Source organism: Melospiza georgiana, chromosome 5 (assembly GCF_028018845.1).
Source record: "Melospiza georgiana isolate bMelGeo1 chromosome 5, bMelGeo1.pri, whole genome shotgun sequence".
Taxonomy (NCBI): Eukaryota; Metazoa; Chordata; class Aves; order Passeriformes; family Passerellidae; genus Melospiza; species Melospiza georgiana.
The window spans coordinates 35,158,880-35,173,856 of record NC_080434.1 but is presented as its reverse complement, the minus strand read 5'-3'; the positions used below and the strand labels follow the sequence as shown (position 1 = coordinate 35,173,856).

The following is a 14,977-nucleotide window of genomic DNA, read 5'->3' as shown; positions in this document are numbered from 1 at the left end:
GTTGTTTTACTATGACAGAAATGACTTTGATGTTTGGAAGTGCAATAGCAGTTTGCACACAGAAATAGAAATTCTTTCGCGATTGGGTGGTGGGATGCTGGGCTCTGCAGTGTAGTGCACTGAAAGGCAGCTTTTTGGAGGTGAAGTTTCTTTCACAACTTCATTGTTCTCATCAAGAAGTGGATTTTGAGTGCTTTTGGTCTGAGTTATGCAGATAGTTTTTCCATTAAATATTTTAATTATTGAAGTAATGTTCTGAAGTGTTAAAGAAAACACTTCAGATTTAAAGATGTAAATTTCATTTAATTTCTAAAAATTCTGATTAATAAATTAGTTTAGGAGGCAAATAGGACTGCTTTTAAAAAAATGGTTTTTAGACAAACTCCTTAATTCTGTCATGTACGTTTTTAGTTGTCATTTCTTGTTTTTTTTTTTCTCTCTTAATTTTTTGTCTTCAAGAAGGTAATTTATTACATGTGTGTAAGAATGTAGATACTTGGGCTCTGAACTTCATGGCATTTATTTTTTAATTGTTCTTGTTTATGCTTTTTATGTAAAAGTCTTAATTTTGATATATCAAAATGTGAACATTTTTGGTGAGTAATTTTTTCTTGGATATTAAATATATCAAACCAAGGTTGAAAGTTACTGCATCAGTATGTATAAATACATCAGGAATTGGTTTAGTCTTGTTTTTTTTCCCATACCAGGTCAGATGTTATGATAATATTAACTGCAAACCAGATCCAGGTCTCATTAAACTAATACAGCAGAATGATAATCAGAAAATTGCCAAGTAATGAACAAAACCCAGAACTTTTAAACCTTATTAAGCCATTGTGGCTGATGAGCAAGTTTCATGGCCAAGGCTTTCATGTCTGAAAAATGACCCTGATGTTTGCCAGCTGGCATTATTGGTTAATTTGGGTTAAACTCAATTTACAAAGAGGAAAGAACACAAAGTAAAAGAATATCTCAGTGGAGCAGGAGGGAGCACTTAAAACCCATGTAGTAAAAATCTACTCGTATGTAGAAAATCCTTGGCAAAATGCATCCTTATGCAGCAGTAAAAAATAAATTGTATAATAGATGAAATACACCCATTCCTTAAGAAGAGACAGAATAATTATTTTAAAGAAAAAAAGAAGGTGATAGTGTGATGTGTAGCATTGAAAGGCATTGTCAGCATTTTTCTTTTTGTAGGGATCTGCTGTGTCCAAACTCTGGACATTTCTTATTCCTGCCTTTTGAGATTTTTAGCTGGGGATGACAGGAGTAAGGAAAAAAAGATTAAAAAGCAGCATTTCACCAAAAATTGAGCAAACTTCCATTTCTGCAATGGTTTCAAGTATGACTTTTCTAACTCCAAGAATAATCACAGGAGTTTTTCAGTTGCTGCAGTTTTTATGGAAGGAAGCATCTGGAAAATGTCTTCCCTTAGCCGTGGGTTTTGGCAGGGGTTGTAAGCGAGCGTGGTCAGTGGAATTAAACTGAAAAGTTCTTGAGGTGCTGTACTTGTTTGCTTTCCTTCAAGAAATATTAGTGTTTCTCCTAAATCTCCCCCTCTAGCTGGTGACCCTGACATCATTTCACCTGGAGTGTAGCATATAACAAGGCAGCATGGGAAGCAGCATTTAGGACAAAATATTAAGGGCTTTCTCAGCAAATACCCTTTTGCACCTGACAAGCAGCAGTAGATTTCTTCAGGAAAAGTTCCATCTAACAGAAGCCAAAAGACCTGACTCCAAGAGATTTTTCTTAGTGAGCTGTAAAAATTACCCTTTGCTGGAGAAAATCAACCTGGAGCCCTAAACTTCCAATGCTTGCAAAACCTTGTGGGGTTTTAGTCTGAATCCTTGTTCTTTTTCAGATAAACATCAGAAATTTTTGTGAATTTAGCCCTGTCACAGACATGTTTTATGAGAAATCCTTTCCTTAGGATTTTTTCTCCTGAGAAGCTGGGAGGCCTCAGGAACGAAATGTAAACAATGATTATCTGCTGCTGTGGAATGCAACAGGTGCATCTGTGATTGGTCTCATGTGGTTGTTTCTACTTAATGGCCAATCACAGTCAGCTGGCTCAGACTGTCTCAGTCACAAGCCTTTGTTATCATTCTTTTTCTATTCTTAGCTAGCCTTCTGATGAAATCCTTTCTTCTGTTCTTTTAGTATAGTTTTAATATAATATATATCATAAAATAATAAATCAAGCCTTCTGAAACCTGGAGTCAAGACTCTTGTCTCTTCTGTCATCCTCAGACCCCTGTGAACATCACCACATAGCCCCCGAGGGGATCTCTGGGGCTCAACAGCTTTTGTGTGTGTGCTGAACAATGTATGATCTCTCAATCAGGTGGTCTCTAAGGAGTTAAATCTGAATTAACTCTTTGTAGCCCTCGGTGTCATGTTGACATTGCTCTCTCTTCATCTCTTCCTCCACAGACCCCTCTTTATGTTGTAAACCACGGGGAGACCGGCCCCATCCGGTGCAACCGCTGCAAAGCTTACATGTGTCCCTTCATGCAGTTCATTGAAGGGGGCAGGAGGTACCAGTGTGGCTTTTGTACCTGTATAAATGATGGTAAGTCATGTTTCTCTCATCTGGGATTCATATCAATTCCATAAGACTAAAAAGAAACTGCATCTCTAAAATTATTTTCTTGACTTGCTGATTTAACAAAAAATAGTTCAGGGAGATGCAGTAACTAGGCTTATTTCAAAATAGTAGAGGGAAATATTTGTTCAGTACAGTTAAAAAAAAATGTGAAAAATAATGCTGACTCATGAAGTCCAGCCTGGTATGATCAAAACTGTATTTTAAAAATTTTGTGACAGCACAGGATACAGAACTGCTTGTGTTGTTAATTGAAAGCAATTTTTGTGCTGAAAGAAAACATTAATTTCTTTAAGAAATGCAAATTTACAGCAAGAAGCAAATATTTAGACCCGTGTTAGCTTCTTCCTGTGTATAGCTGTGGGTGCAATGGTTAAATAATCTATTCATCTTGCTGTGACAAGTGTTGGTTTTCACAGAAGATACCATGCCATATTTGTTCAAGTGTGCTGCATGTGACTCATAACTGTTCTTGTGCTCCTGGCCAAATCCCAAATCTTGGCCAGAACGAGCCTTTCTAGACATTTGTATCAAGCTGCATTTCCTCAGCTGGATCACAGGGCTGTGGTGCTTTCCCTAATACAGTCATCTTTTCAACTCTGAAACGTGAACCTTGTCAGACTCCCTCCAACTGCTTTGCTGCCTGGAGCTCTAATGTTTGTGCAGGCATAGCAGATAATAAATTTCATCGTTTGCTAACAATTTAAACTCTCATAAAGGGAAATTTAGATGCACTGGGAGCACTTCAAGAAAGACATTTAAGTTGCAGTATCATTTTAAATCACGCTGGTATTACTACAGTGTCTTAGTCAGAAAGCACTTACCAAATACAAAATCATTGGTGAGGACTAAAAATGGCTAAGAAAGTAGCCCAGTGGCTAAGAACCCAGGTTGATGTTCCTCTCACTCACACACACATGCACTTTTACAGGCAAAAATGTGAAAAATAAGCATTCTGAATATCTATTCATTGAGGAACCATAAGATTGGCTCTGTGTAAATTGTTGGTGCAAACCCACTTGATTTCTTCCTGCTTTGGAGTATATCACATCTGCTGGGAGGATTTGTTGTGTTGTTCCTCTCTTTGCCCAGTTTGAAATGTTTGTTCCTGTTCTTGTGTTGGCTTGTAGTCCCCCCATTCTTCTTTCAACACCTGGACCACGTGGGCCGAAGGATAGACCACTATGAGAGGCCTGAGCTGTCCCTGGGATCCTATGAGTACGTGGCTACTTTGGATTATTGCAGAGTGAGTACTGCCAATGTGCAAACCAGTGTACAGGGCTATGGCAAAACAATCAAGCTCCTCAGAGTAAATGCACTCGTGAGCTGCATATCAGTCTCCAGGAACAGTCTAGGAAATAGGGATAGGTGTGGAGAATACAATGGTTTGTTCTTTTGTGCTGCAGAACATGATACAAGCAAGAAAGAATAACAAGCGGTGCAACAAAATCATGGATGACCAGTCTTTAAACAAGATATGTGCACATGTTCACTAGCATGTTGCCCTGTTCAGGGGATAGCTTTGAAATTCTGGTGCATTGTTGCATTTTAGATGTATGTCTTCTACTGATTTTGAAGATCAACACGTCCCTCAATTGCCTTCCTAATACCCAAAACCTTAGCAAGGGAATTTGACCTTGGAATCCGTTCCTGGCAAGAGTCCTCTTAGTATTCTGACCAATAAGTTGCAGTGGAATTGGTTCTCTGTTTTAATATCAACTCACTGAACAACTCAATCCAGAGCCCACTCATGTTACTCTAAATATTTGTAGTTGGTTTTATTACAGAACTCTATTTGATACTTCTGGAAGCATAAATTACTTAATCTTTTTAAACTTCAGCTCATTTTACAAAACTGCAAGTCTGACATCATCTGACCACAGCACGGACACATTTTTCTGTTCTTGCTGGAATCAGGCAGAATTTTTTCCTGTGAGTGGAGCTGAGGCCATCATAAGGTTAGAAAAGGCAACTGGGTCATACAAAATCTTGGAGTAGTTACCAGTATCTTCTTCAGACCATCACATTATTGCTGGGATGAAGAAAATGAAAAGGTTTGGGTCTGCTTGCTCACTTGAGTACTGCTCCAAAATCCGGTGAGATCTCTCAGCTAACCTATAAGATTTGATTGAAACCTGGGTTAAACCCCAAAGCAGGAGAGAATTTTGGTGAAATGCTGCAGAAATACAGTGTGGGACACTCAGTGTGCGTCCAGTGAAGCTCCATGAAATTCTGAAGCCTCAACTTCTGCCACCTATCTTAAACCAGGGAGTTTCCTCTACAGGTCGCCCAGTGTGGTCTGCCTGCTTGCTACAAAGATGCATCCTCAGACTTACTGCAATGTTACAAAAAAGAAATCTCTTACAAAATAGCACTCTGGAAATGCTAAGTCATTAAATGTAGCGTTATTTTGTAATGGAGTTTTCACTTGGCTCCAAGTTGCAGTGGTTCCCTTCTTTTATAAATCCAGTACAAGACCAGAACTGAGAAGTCATTTCCTTTTGTGCTTATCAAATGACAAGGATGAAGAGCTACAAAGAATGTTAACAAATCCCAGCTGGTTTGCATTACTGCACTCCTGCTAAGCGGATGTGGTGAGAGTACAAGTCCATGTTTCTGCCATATATTTGTCAGAACTTAGAGATTCTTTCTAAATGCTGATCTGATACAAGAGTTTAGAAGCAGGTTTTGGTGCAGTCTCTGAATCCAAGAACAGTAAACAGAACAGTTTTGAAAAATCCTGCCTGGTTTTGGTTCACTGGAATTAATCCTGATTTGCATGAGTCAAATGAGTGAGATCAAGGGTATAATGTTCAGTTCAGTTTAAAGTTTGCCAGGGACTAAGGATGAGTCATAATTCAAGGGTTAGATTAATTTTTCTTAACTGGAATTTTTCTAGGGTTTAGTTTAACAAGTATAATTTGTTTAAGAGGTCAGAACTCTCTATGAAGGAAGTGAAACTGTAATGAAAAAGCTGTCCTGAATTTGACACCAAATAATGACAACTACTCATCTAATGGGAATTAAAGAAACCCATTTCAGGGAATCTGATGTTCACTCTTCCTCTGTTCATTTTGTATTAACTTCCAAGGTACATCTCTTGCATTACTTTTTTTTTTAGCAAACCTTCCTCTACTTTTTCTTACTAACAGAGACTTGTGTCAGTAGCGTAGGCACAATTTGTGTGCCACTTAGACTGTGGATAAGAGGAACTCCCCAAGGAAAGCAGGGGTACAGAAAAAAGCCAAAATACAAAATTTTTTAAACACTTGAGTTTCAGCAGAAAAGTTGGTGCTTCATCTTATCTGATGAACTGTTACCCTTTAGATATTTTATTCCATTAGGATGCTGTTTTCCAGTGATAGTGCTCTTTTCCAGGGCTGGACTTTACCCAATATGTGTCAGCTCTCTGCAGTAATTACTATTTATGATTCACAACCTTTTTCAAACAACTGAACACTATATTTGCATTGCCTTATGGTACCACCTCTAAATGTTTTCCTCATAACAGGACACTGTCTAATTTTCCCTGTGAATGGTCTTTTTTTTTTCTGTGTAGGACAAGAAGCCTCCTAAGCCACCAGCTTTTATCTTCATGATTGATGTATCATACAGGAACATAAAGAGTGGCCTAGTGAAACTCATATGTGATGAACTGAAGACTCTGCTAGACAAACTTCCAAGGTAAAGAGGCGTTAGTGTGCTTGGCTTAACCTACTATGCTGCACTTCTCATGCAGCTTTGCAGGGTGAAAGGCAAAACCAAGCTGTGGAAAATGTCAGAATTCCCAGAACAGGAGTTTTTTTGAGTGATAGTGACCAAATGTTAGTTTTTAATGCTGCTGGCAATTGTTACGCTTGGATATCTGGCCTTACTGTATGAACAGAAAGAATCTGCCATGCCTTCTGCACGTGGAGCTTGTATTCTTTTCCTTGCCTGCAGTGAACTCTAGTGGTGTTACCACTTCACTGGCAGCAGTTGTGTTTGCTGGGGCCCTGCTTTTCTCACTGAATTCAACAGGGAAACACCCAAACCCGAATCCTCAGGAGTAGCCAGTCTCTCTAAAGCCATAGTGCTGGTGGCTTGTGTCTTAGCTCTTACTGTTAATTAGCAAAACTTATAAGCTTCTTGCTGCACTGTGAGACTTTCTTGTCCTGGTTTGTATCTGTAGGCAGCAACAATTTTGTGAAATAGAGCACATGTGCTTTGTGAGCATGAAACACACAGCAGTGTTACTGCTCATCAGTATTATTGATAGTGTATGATTTTAGTTTATTTTGGTGTAAATTTTAATGTATTAATGTAGTTTTCAATAGAGTTTAAATAGCACAGACACATAGGGAAATGAGAGCAGTGAAAGACTGAAAAATAAAGCAGACAAGATGTTTCTTGTCTACATATAAAAGCATATTAAAAAAATCCATAAAGAAAATGCTTTCTAAATAACAGTGCTTGCAGAGAGAGAACAGACTTAAGAAATTAAGAGATCAGTTGAAGAAGGGTGGGAGATGACTTCCTTGGGACAATGTGGGATATGTTAAAAATCTTTTTTCTTATGGCCTTGTGGGATCCCTGTGCCGGAAAGAAATTCCAGTCCAGGGGGGGGGGTTTATTTTATCAGATGTCCATGTAAGGCCATCTCTCAAGTAGTTTTTCACTGAAGATTACACTGGAGACACAAGTGTTTGATATTATCCTGGGCATATCTCAGAGTTTTCCATCAGGAGTGGTCATGACTCTGAAGAGAATAAGAGGCATGAGTGGAGTAACAAAAACATTTGGCAGTTTGTAAATTTGAATGGGGCAAGCAGAAGAGGAATGAAAGCAAGTGTATCCATATCACAAGAGACACATACTCATCCTTCTCACCAGCACTCTGAGAGATTTGTTGTGAAATAATTTGGGCCAAAGTTTTCCTGTCTATTGAAAAAAGCAATTAAAAAAAGAAAGCCAGGCCCTTCATTTTCTTCAGATTTTTCTGTTGGCTTAAGCAATATTAATTTAAAAGAAGACAAACATAAGGCATTCCACCAAAATGTATGGTGAAAATTTTACTATGTTGCTTAGACACAGAGGTCACTGTGTGTTCATTTTCTGTTGCTGGGCAAAGACACCAACAGAAATATTCTGCTGTTCCCACACGAGGGAAAAGCCCTCTGCAGGGAATTCACCTTGAGCTTGTATCTTTGAGAGGAAGGACTTGGGGTACCAAAGAAATCTGTGCAGAAAAAGAATTGCTGAAATTTTGGAGCAGATGTTTTCAGACCTGTGTTCCAAACCAGAACGCCCTCCCTGACTGTATCTTGAGAAATACTGAGAAATGTGTTTGTAGAAATGTGCTTATGAGTTCAGAAAACCAGAGTAATGAGTTGTGCAATTATGATTTTTAGGTATATAATTAAAAATATAAAACAAAAAGTATTTTTATGCATTTCTGTGCATGTGGGTCAGGTTTCTCCTTATGAGTCTTCTAAAATAACTAGAGTGTGAGCTGCAGAGACAATTGGCTGCTTAAAGCTAACCCTTAAAACAGTGATGGAACTTGATGGTAGTGGGGCAGTGCAGACTGACACTGGTAAGATCAATATCTGGAATAAAGGTCCCAAACACCTGCTCTGTAACACCTTTGGGACGGGGATGATGTGGATGCTTCTCTTTGAAGTAGCAAAGTGCTGTATGTACAGAAATTGAATAGCACTCTGTCCTCATCAAGCTCAGTAACTAATTGTGCTGCTCTTTCTTTGCCATGTTATGATGTCAACCTGGTTTATTCTTTATCTTTGGGATTTTTGACTGTTTGAATGGGATGCACCATTGATAGGGTTGATGTAACTTTATTACCTTTTTTCAAAGAGTAAACAATAGAGGAGTTGATTTTATTGAGGTGTTGGAATTTGACCTAAGGCCAAGATTGAGGCCATTACATCTGCTTGGTTGTTGTTTGCTTTGTTGTTCCCAGTACAGATAATGATCTGAGAGCAGGGTTGGATGTCAAAGGGATGCTGTTATTGCACTGTTATTGCAAGGTCAGGATTTCAGAATTAACCAGTTGGGTTTTCTTTTTCTTACAGAGAAGAGCAAGAAGAATCCTCAGCAATTCGAGTTGGTTTTGTCACTTATAACAAGGTCCTCCACTTCTTCAATGTAAAAAGCAGCTTAGCTCAGCCTCAGATGATGGTGGTCACAGATGTGGCAGAAGTTTTTGTTCCTTTGCTGGATGGCTTCCTGGTTGACTTTGAGGAATCCCGATCAGTTGTTACCAAGTAAAGTGCAATTATACTTCATGAGAGTAAGATGTCAATGCTTATGATGTGCATTAGTTGGGTTTGGGGGCATACAGGTGACTGTTGAAATACTTCAGAAGCCTGCAGATGCTTCAAGCCCTGCGTTTGCTCCTCTGAGGCAAAGAAAAAGCAATAGCCATGGCGTTCCAGTGCCAAGCTGGAATGTAGGCCAGGTGTAAGGCACCTTTCAGCTGTGCTGCCCCAGAGCTGGGAGGGGTGTGAGGCTCTGAGCCGTGTGGTGTTTTCCCTCTTGCAATGCACATGATGTGCACCTGGATATGGTGTTGGAACTCTGGAGTCCTCACAGCACAGCAGAACTACTTTAATGGTTAGCTGTTTATTTATTGCATGTTCCTTTAGGTTTCAAGCTTTGAAACAGTGCATCTCATGGATATAAAAAATGCATATTTTCTTTTATTCTGGCTTAGATCCTAAGAAACTGAACAAGGAAAATTTGTATTATTTTTTGCACTATAAATTTTCATGATCAACATCTTCCTGTGTGAAGATAAGGCGTGTTTGGGGATTACCTTACACTGAGCAGCTGAGACACTGATCCTTTCTCTTTCATAGCTTGTTGGACCAGATCCCAGAGTTGTTTGCAGACACTAACGAGAGTGAGACCATCTTCGCTCCAGTTATCCAGGCTGGCATGGAAGCACTAAAGGTTAGAACGTTCCTCTCTGTCAGAGAAGCAGCCTGAAATCAGGTTTGCTAAAAGCCAGTCCCATCACAACTGGAAATTAGGGGGGAAAAGGTTGTTGAGTCTTTCCAGCACTAATGTTCCGTTCTTCTAACAGTACCTTCCAACCACTGCAGTCAGAATAAGAACTGACAAGCATAACATCTGTTCCCAGATGTTCTTATTGAGGGAAACCAGTCCCCAGAGTCTGTTCTGTGTAGGAGAGATGTTTAGGAGAAGATGAGGAGCAGGAGTCAGGTTCTTGTTCAGCGTTTAAGAAAAATAAAGACATGTTCAGTTACCACAGCAGAACAAATCCATACTCCTGTGTCTGCACAGGTACCCAGTCCTTGCATGTGTGAAGGGCAGGAAAGTAATAATAATAATAATAATAATACCAATAATACCAATAATAATAATAATAGACTTCTACAAAACAAATCTAAATTGCCTTTGATGATGGCTATAAAAGAAAGCAGCTCTTAATTAAACATTTTAATTTAGCTCAGGATTTTTAAGTTATAATTTCTAAGGATTGTTTCTCTGAATTATTAATCTGCAAATACCTTTGCTCAAGAAAACAGTTCTTGTCTAAAAAGAATAAATGGCTTCTGTTAAAAATACGTATTTTAGAAATTTTGTCAAACTGGTATCACTAATTCATCTGCATATCAGGACAAACAGGTATTTGGGAAGTCTTTCAGCCTTCAGCAGAAGTCTTCTTCAAAGAAACTGAAGAAATTGTCATTCGTGATGAAAAGTAAAGGTTCTTGAAATATCAAGGGTGAAATTTCAGCCATTTGAAAAATCAGGTGCTACCTTCAGTTGTGTTTCTGCCATAGCAGAGAGACTTCTGGTTTTGCCAGAATGCCACAGCTGATTTTGAAAGGTGGAATATTTTGTGAATATGGTGATTTATGATTTGTGCCTGCATCTTGGCAGTGTAGATTTCAATGTGGAACTTGCTACAGGGATGGAATTGTCACCCATTTATAAAAATGTATATGGAACACCAGTGTGCCTGAACTGAATTTTTCTGTTCAGTTGCATTTCCTTTTAATTTGATCCAATCTGACTGTTTGTATTGTGGTGCCCATTGCATAATGCTTGTGTCCAATTGGAAAGTCTCCAAGAGAGGAGCTCCTCCTTTTGCCTCTGGAGAAAGTGCTGCTGGAATGGCTCAGGCAGCAAACCTGTGTGCTGGAGTGCTACTTCCTGAGAGAAAAGGCCCCCTTTCCCTGGGGGCTTATCCCATCAGGCTGTGAGCCTGGAGATGTATTCCTGAGCTGAGAGGAGCTTGCAGGAAGCACCCACTGTTCCCTGAGCCCCCAGGGTGTGGATGTGGGCCCCTTAACCCTGCAGGAATAAACGTGCCAATGTGGTGTCTTTGGAACAGGCTGCAGAATGTGCTGGGAAATTGTTCATCTTCCACTCTTCTCTGCCAACTGCCGAAGCGCCAGGGAAGCTGAAAAACAGAGATGACAAAAAACTGCTCAATACAGATAAGGAAAAGGTATTTTCTGCTCTGAGCAAAGAGGGGACTGCTGTTACACTGCATTTCTCTAACAGGGCATTGGTCCTTTTTAATCTTTTTTCTTTCACACAAAAATGTTTGTTTATATGATACCGCTGTAGTGATGGGTTCTCCAGGAAGGTACTGAGGTGTTCCCTGTTTCCATGGGCAGGGGAAGCATGTTTTGGATGACAGCCATGCCTCACTTCAAACTTCCACTTCATCCTTTTGTCTTCATCTGGCCCTTTGAGTTGTGATTAATATCTAACATGATGGCACTTGTATTTTTATTCCTGTGCAGACCCTCTTCCAGCCACAGGGAAATTATGAGGCCTTAGCCAAGGATTGTGTGGCCAATGGCTGCTGTGTGAATTTGTTCCTCTTCCCAAATCAGTACATGGATGTAGCCTCCATGGGCCTTGTCACGATGTACACCGGTGGAACACTGTATAAGTACAACAATTTCCAGGTCAGTGGCATGGATTTCCTGCCTCTCACATAGTAACTGCTGGGGGTTTGCTGTTGTTTTTCATCTCATTTCAGTGTGTCCTTGGACATTTAACTTAAAAGCAGAGTGAGTCTGGAAAACCTGGTTATCAATTACAGGGTTTAAAATCCAAATTTAACGGCAGGTCAGGCTCAACTTTGGATCTTGAAGTAGCAATAAACTGGTTGGCATCCTAAAATTTTGCTGAAAGATTAAGTGCAGGAATGTCCAGTTAATTTTCAGGCCTGGTGATGAGTGATGGACACTTGCATATACTGATTCTGTTAACAATCACATTTGAAATACTTTTTAAAGGACTCAAGAGCTGTGAGCAGATTTGCTGTGGGGAGATGGGGATCATGGCAGGGGATGTTGGGTCACTGCTGTGCTGCTGCCCTTGGGTGTTGAACCTCTGAACCTTGTGCTTTGTGTTTGCAGCTTGAAACTGACAGCCCCCAGTTCTTAAGTGACCTCAGGAAGGACCTCCAGAAAAAGATGGGATTTGATGCAACAATGAGGGTTCGGACAAGTACAGGTAATAGGAGCCATGGGAATGAACTTGAAATAATGTAGTGCCATGCAAATTGCTGGTAAGATCAGGCTGGTTTAATTTCATTTTGTACCTCTTGAAAATTAATAGACTGACAAAATCCATGGCTGTGTGTGTATATATTGGTACTTGTATACATATATATGTACACACACACACACACACACACACACTTCCTGTATGTGATTTACAAATCTGAAGGCTTCTGCTCACTCTACACACAGCATTGACTGCAAGGAAGTTGTATAAAAAGGTGTTGCTGCTGGATGCTGCCCTGTGCCTTCATTGTCGTACTCAAATGACATTCCTGTGTCTATCCAGCTTCTTTCATTCATTCTTAGCTCAAATGCAAGTATTAGAGAAAGGGACAGACCCAGAAGCCAAACCAGCAGGGCAGAAGCTCTGGGTGTCCAAGTGACAGCTTTTTCTCTTTCTCCAACTCTCAAAAATGCCATCAGCAAGGACAGTTGTTGGGGCTCCTGAGGCTGTAAAGCCTTGAGGGAAATGGCTCCTGCTTCAGTAAGTGATGTCAATTTAATTTGCCATTTTTAAATTAAATGCTGTGTTTTAATCTGGCTGCAGGCTTCAGGGCTACAGACTTCTTTGGGGCCATTTACATGAACAACACCACGGATGTGGAGATGGCAGCGGTTGACTGTGACAAAGCAGTGACAGTGGAGTTCAAGCATGATGACAAACTGAATGAAGACACTGGGGCCTTAATTCAGGTAAAAAACCCTAATTCATGTATAACTTAAAATGGTAAGCAAGACTTTCTGCAGCCAGAGTAGAAAAGTGATGGTGGAACAAGGCACAACTTGCACAGACTCTTGTGCCATAACACCACTAGTAAAAAGTGTGTTCCCCTACATTTGTGCTGCATGTTCTATTCAGGGGTACCCAAATCCTTTCTAAACACTCACTGAGACCTCATCAGCTGTTCATTTTTTCCATTTCTCTGTAATTAAGTTTATGTGGAGACAGAGACTCATTGCTACTTATATGGCAATTGTTATTGCTGTGGCATTCCTTGTCACCTCTCTGTTCAAGAGCAGCTCTATTGCTAAACCTCATTTCCCCCTCTAGGGACTGTAGGATTTTGAATAATTTTAATATGAATAACTTATTCTGTAATGTCTGATAGGTGTCCCTAAGAACCGCCAGTGCTGCCAGCAGTACTGCCAGGCTGCCCTGGCTGCAGAAGTTGTCATCTGCCTTGTGTGCCCAGAGAAGGTGGCCCGTGGTGACACTTTGTGCCTCTGTTGCAGTGTGCTGTCCTGTACACTTCGATGAGCGGGCAGAGGCGAATCCGCATCCACAACCTTGGTTTGAATTGCAGCTCCCAGTTAGCTGATGTCTACAGGACTTGTGAGACTGATGCCCTTATCAACTTCTTTGCTAAGTCAGGTACAGCAGCAGAGCAGGTTTTCCCTTTTTTACTTTGGCATGGATGAGGGGAAGGAAAGGGGGCTGAAGTGATTACCTAGTGGGAAATAATTTTTTATAATTTGCTGCTCCATGCCTGAGCAATTCCTGAAGTATTATGAAATTGAAAAGACAAATAATTACCGATTTTAGACAAACTGCCATGACAGTAGTACTTGTGTATAGGTAATATACAGAACAGGGCAGGGTACAGTAAGTGGCAATGGACATCCTTATCGCAGTGTTGGGGGTTTGGTGGGGTTTTTGGATGTCTGTAGAAGAGACTGAAAAGCAGCCTCCGCCCTCAAGTCTGTAAAATCAGAAACTAGCACCAGACAAAGATACTTTGAGAGAGTGTCTTTTTTACCACGCACTTTTGTTCTGTGCTTGTAGCATTTAAAGCCATTCTGAGCCAGCCCCTGAAGACTGTCAGGGACATCCTGATGAATCAGACTGCTCACATGCTAGCCTGCTACAAGAAGAACTGTGCCAGCCCAGCAGCTGTCAGCCAGGTAAAACCTGCATCCAGTCTTACCCACCAAGGCTTTGCCACAAGTGCACAACCACCCCACAACATCAGCAGAGCCAGAAAGCAAAATTGCAGGACAGACTTGTCCTTTTCTTTCAAACAGAATTAATGACAGGTGGGATTCCATGGTTGGCACTTAGAGCACACAGAAGCTGTTGTTCTGGAACAAAAGGCAATGCCACTGATGAAACTGACGCCTGTACTCACAAAGGAGCTCAGCCAGCCTTTTTCTTCCTACTGGAATTATGCACTGACTCACAAAGCTTTCATTTTTAATTCTTATGTTGTTATGGATGGTTGTAGTATTCTAATTTTTCACTAAGCAGAGTGACTTATTTGTTTCCATTTAATTTATTCAGTCACATTTTAGTGATTCAATTCAAAGAAAGACTCAAGCTTTTCTATCCCAGAGGTGCTGCCAGTAACCACAAGCCTGGGCAGTGAACTGTTCGTTGTTGATGTCAAAAACCAGAGCCATTTATTGTGGACCACTATTTCTCTTCTTAGTTCTCCAGAGAATGCCCCAAAAACTAACAGTGTTCCAGGGACATGACAGCAGCCAAGACAGCAACTACAGCTTACAGAGCAAATAATTTCTGTTGGATTCCTTTTCAATGTCTTGTTTTCTCAGCTGATCCTGCCAGACACAATGAAGGTGCTGCCCGTGTACATGAACTGCCTGCTGAAGAGCTGTGTGCTGGCCGGCAGGCCTGAAATCCCCACAGATGAGAGGGCTTTCCACCGCCAGCTGGTCATGGCCATGGGGGTGGCTGACACACAGCTCTACTTCTACCCCCTGCTGCTGCCAATTGTGAGTCACTGGTCATTTTTTCACTTTAATTTCTAACCCCTCTGACCTGGAAGGGAGCCACTGTGATGTACCAAGCCTTTCA

General features: G+C 40.6%; 2 protein-coding genes across 3 annotated transcripts in view; one reads left to right on the top strand and one right to left on the bottom strand.

Moving 5' to 3' along the window:
- Positions 1–14,977, bottom strand: part of LOC131084154 (bifunctional heparan sulfate N-deacetylase/N-sulfotransferase 3) — a 162,916-nt gene that overhangs the window by 8,747 nt on the left and 139,192 nt on the right. The gene's annotated exons all lie outside the window — the stretch shown is intronic.
- SEC24D (SEC24 homolog D, COPII coat complex component) overlaps positions 1–14,977 on the top strand; it is a 41,782-nt gene that overhangs the window by 23,938 nt on the left and 2,867 nt on the right. Inside the window, exons 9-20 of the mRNA XM_058025330.1 lie at positions 2,443–2,581; positions 3,745–3,860; positions 6,174–6,298; positions 8,686–8,877; positions 9,472–9,565; positions 10,977–11,093; positions 11,395–11,562; positions 12,019–12,115; positions 12,713–12,858; positions 13,399–13,537; positions 13,949–14,067; positions 14,716–14,895. Coding sequence (XP_057881313.1) covers positions 2,443–2,581; positions 3,745–3,860; positions 6,174–6,298; positions 8,686–8,877; positions 9,472–9,565; positions 10,977–11,093; positions 11,395–11,562; positions 12,019–12,115; positions 12,713–12,858; positions 13,399–13,537; positions 13,949–14,067; positions 14,716–14,895 — 1,632 coding nt within the window. The remainder of the gene's footprint in view (positions 1–2,442; positions 2,582–3,744; positions 3,861–6,173; positions 6,299–8,685; positions 8,878–9,471; positions 9,566–10,976; positions 11,094–11,394; positions 11,563–12,018; positions 12,116–12,712; positions 12,859–13,398; positions 13,538–13,948; positions 14,068–14,715; positions 14,896–14,977) is intronic.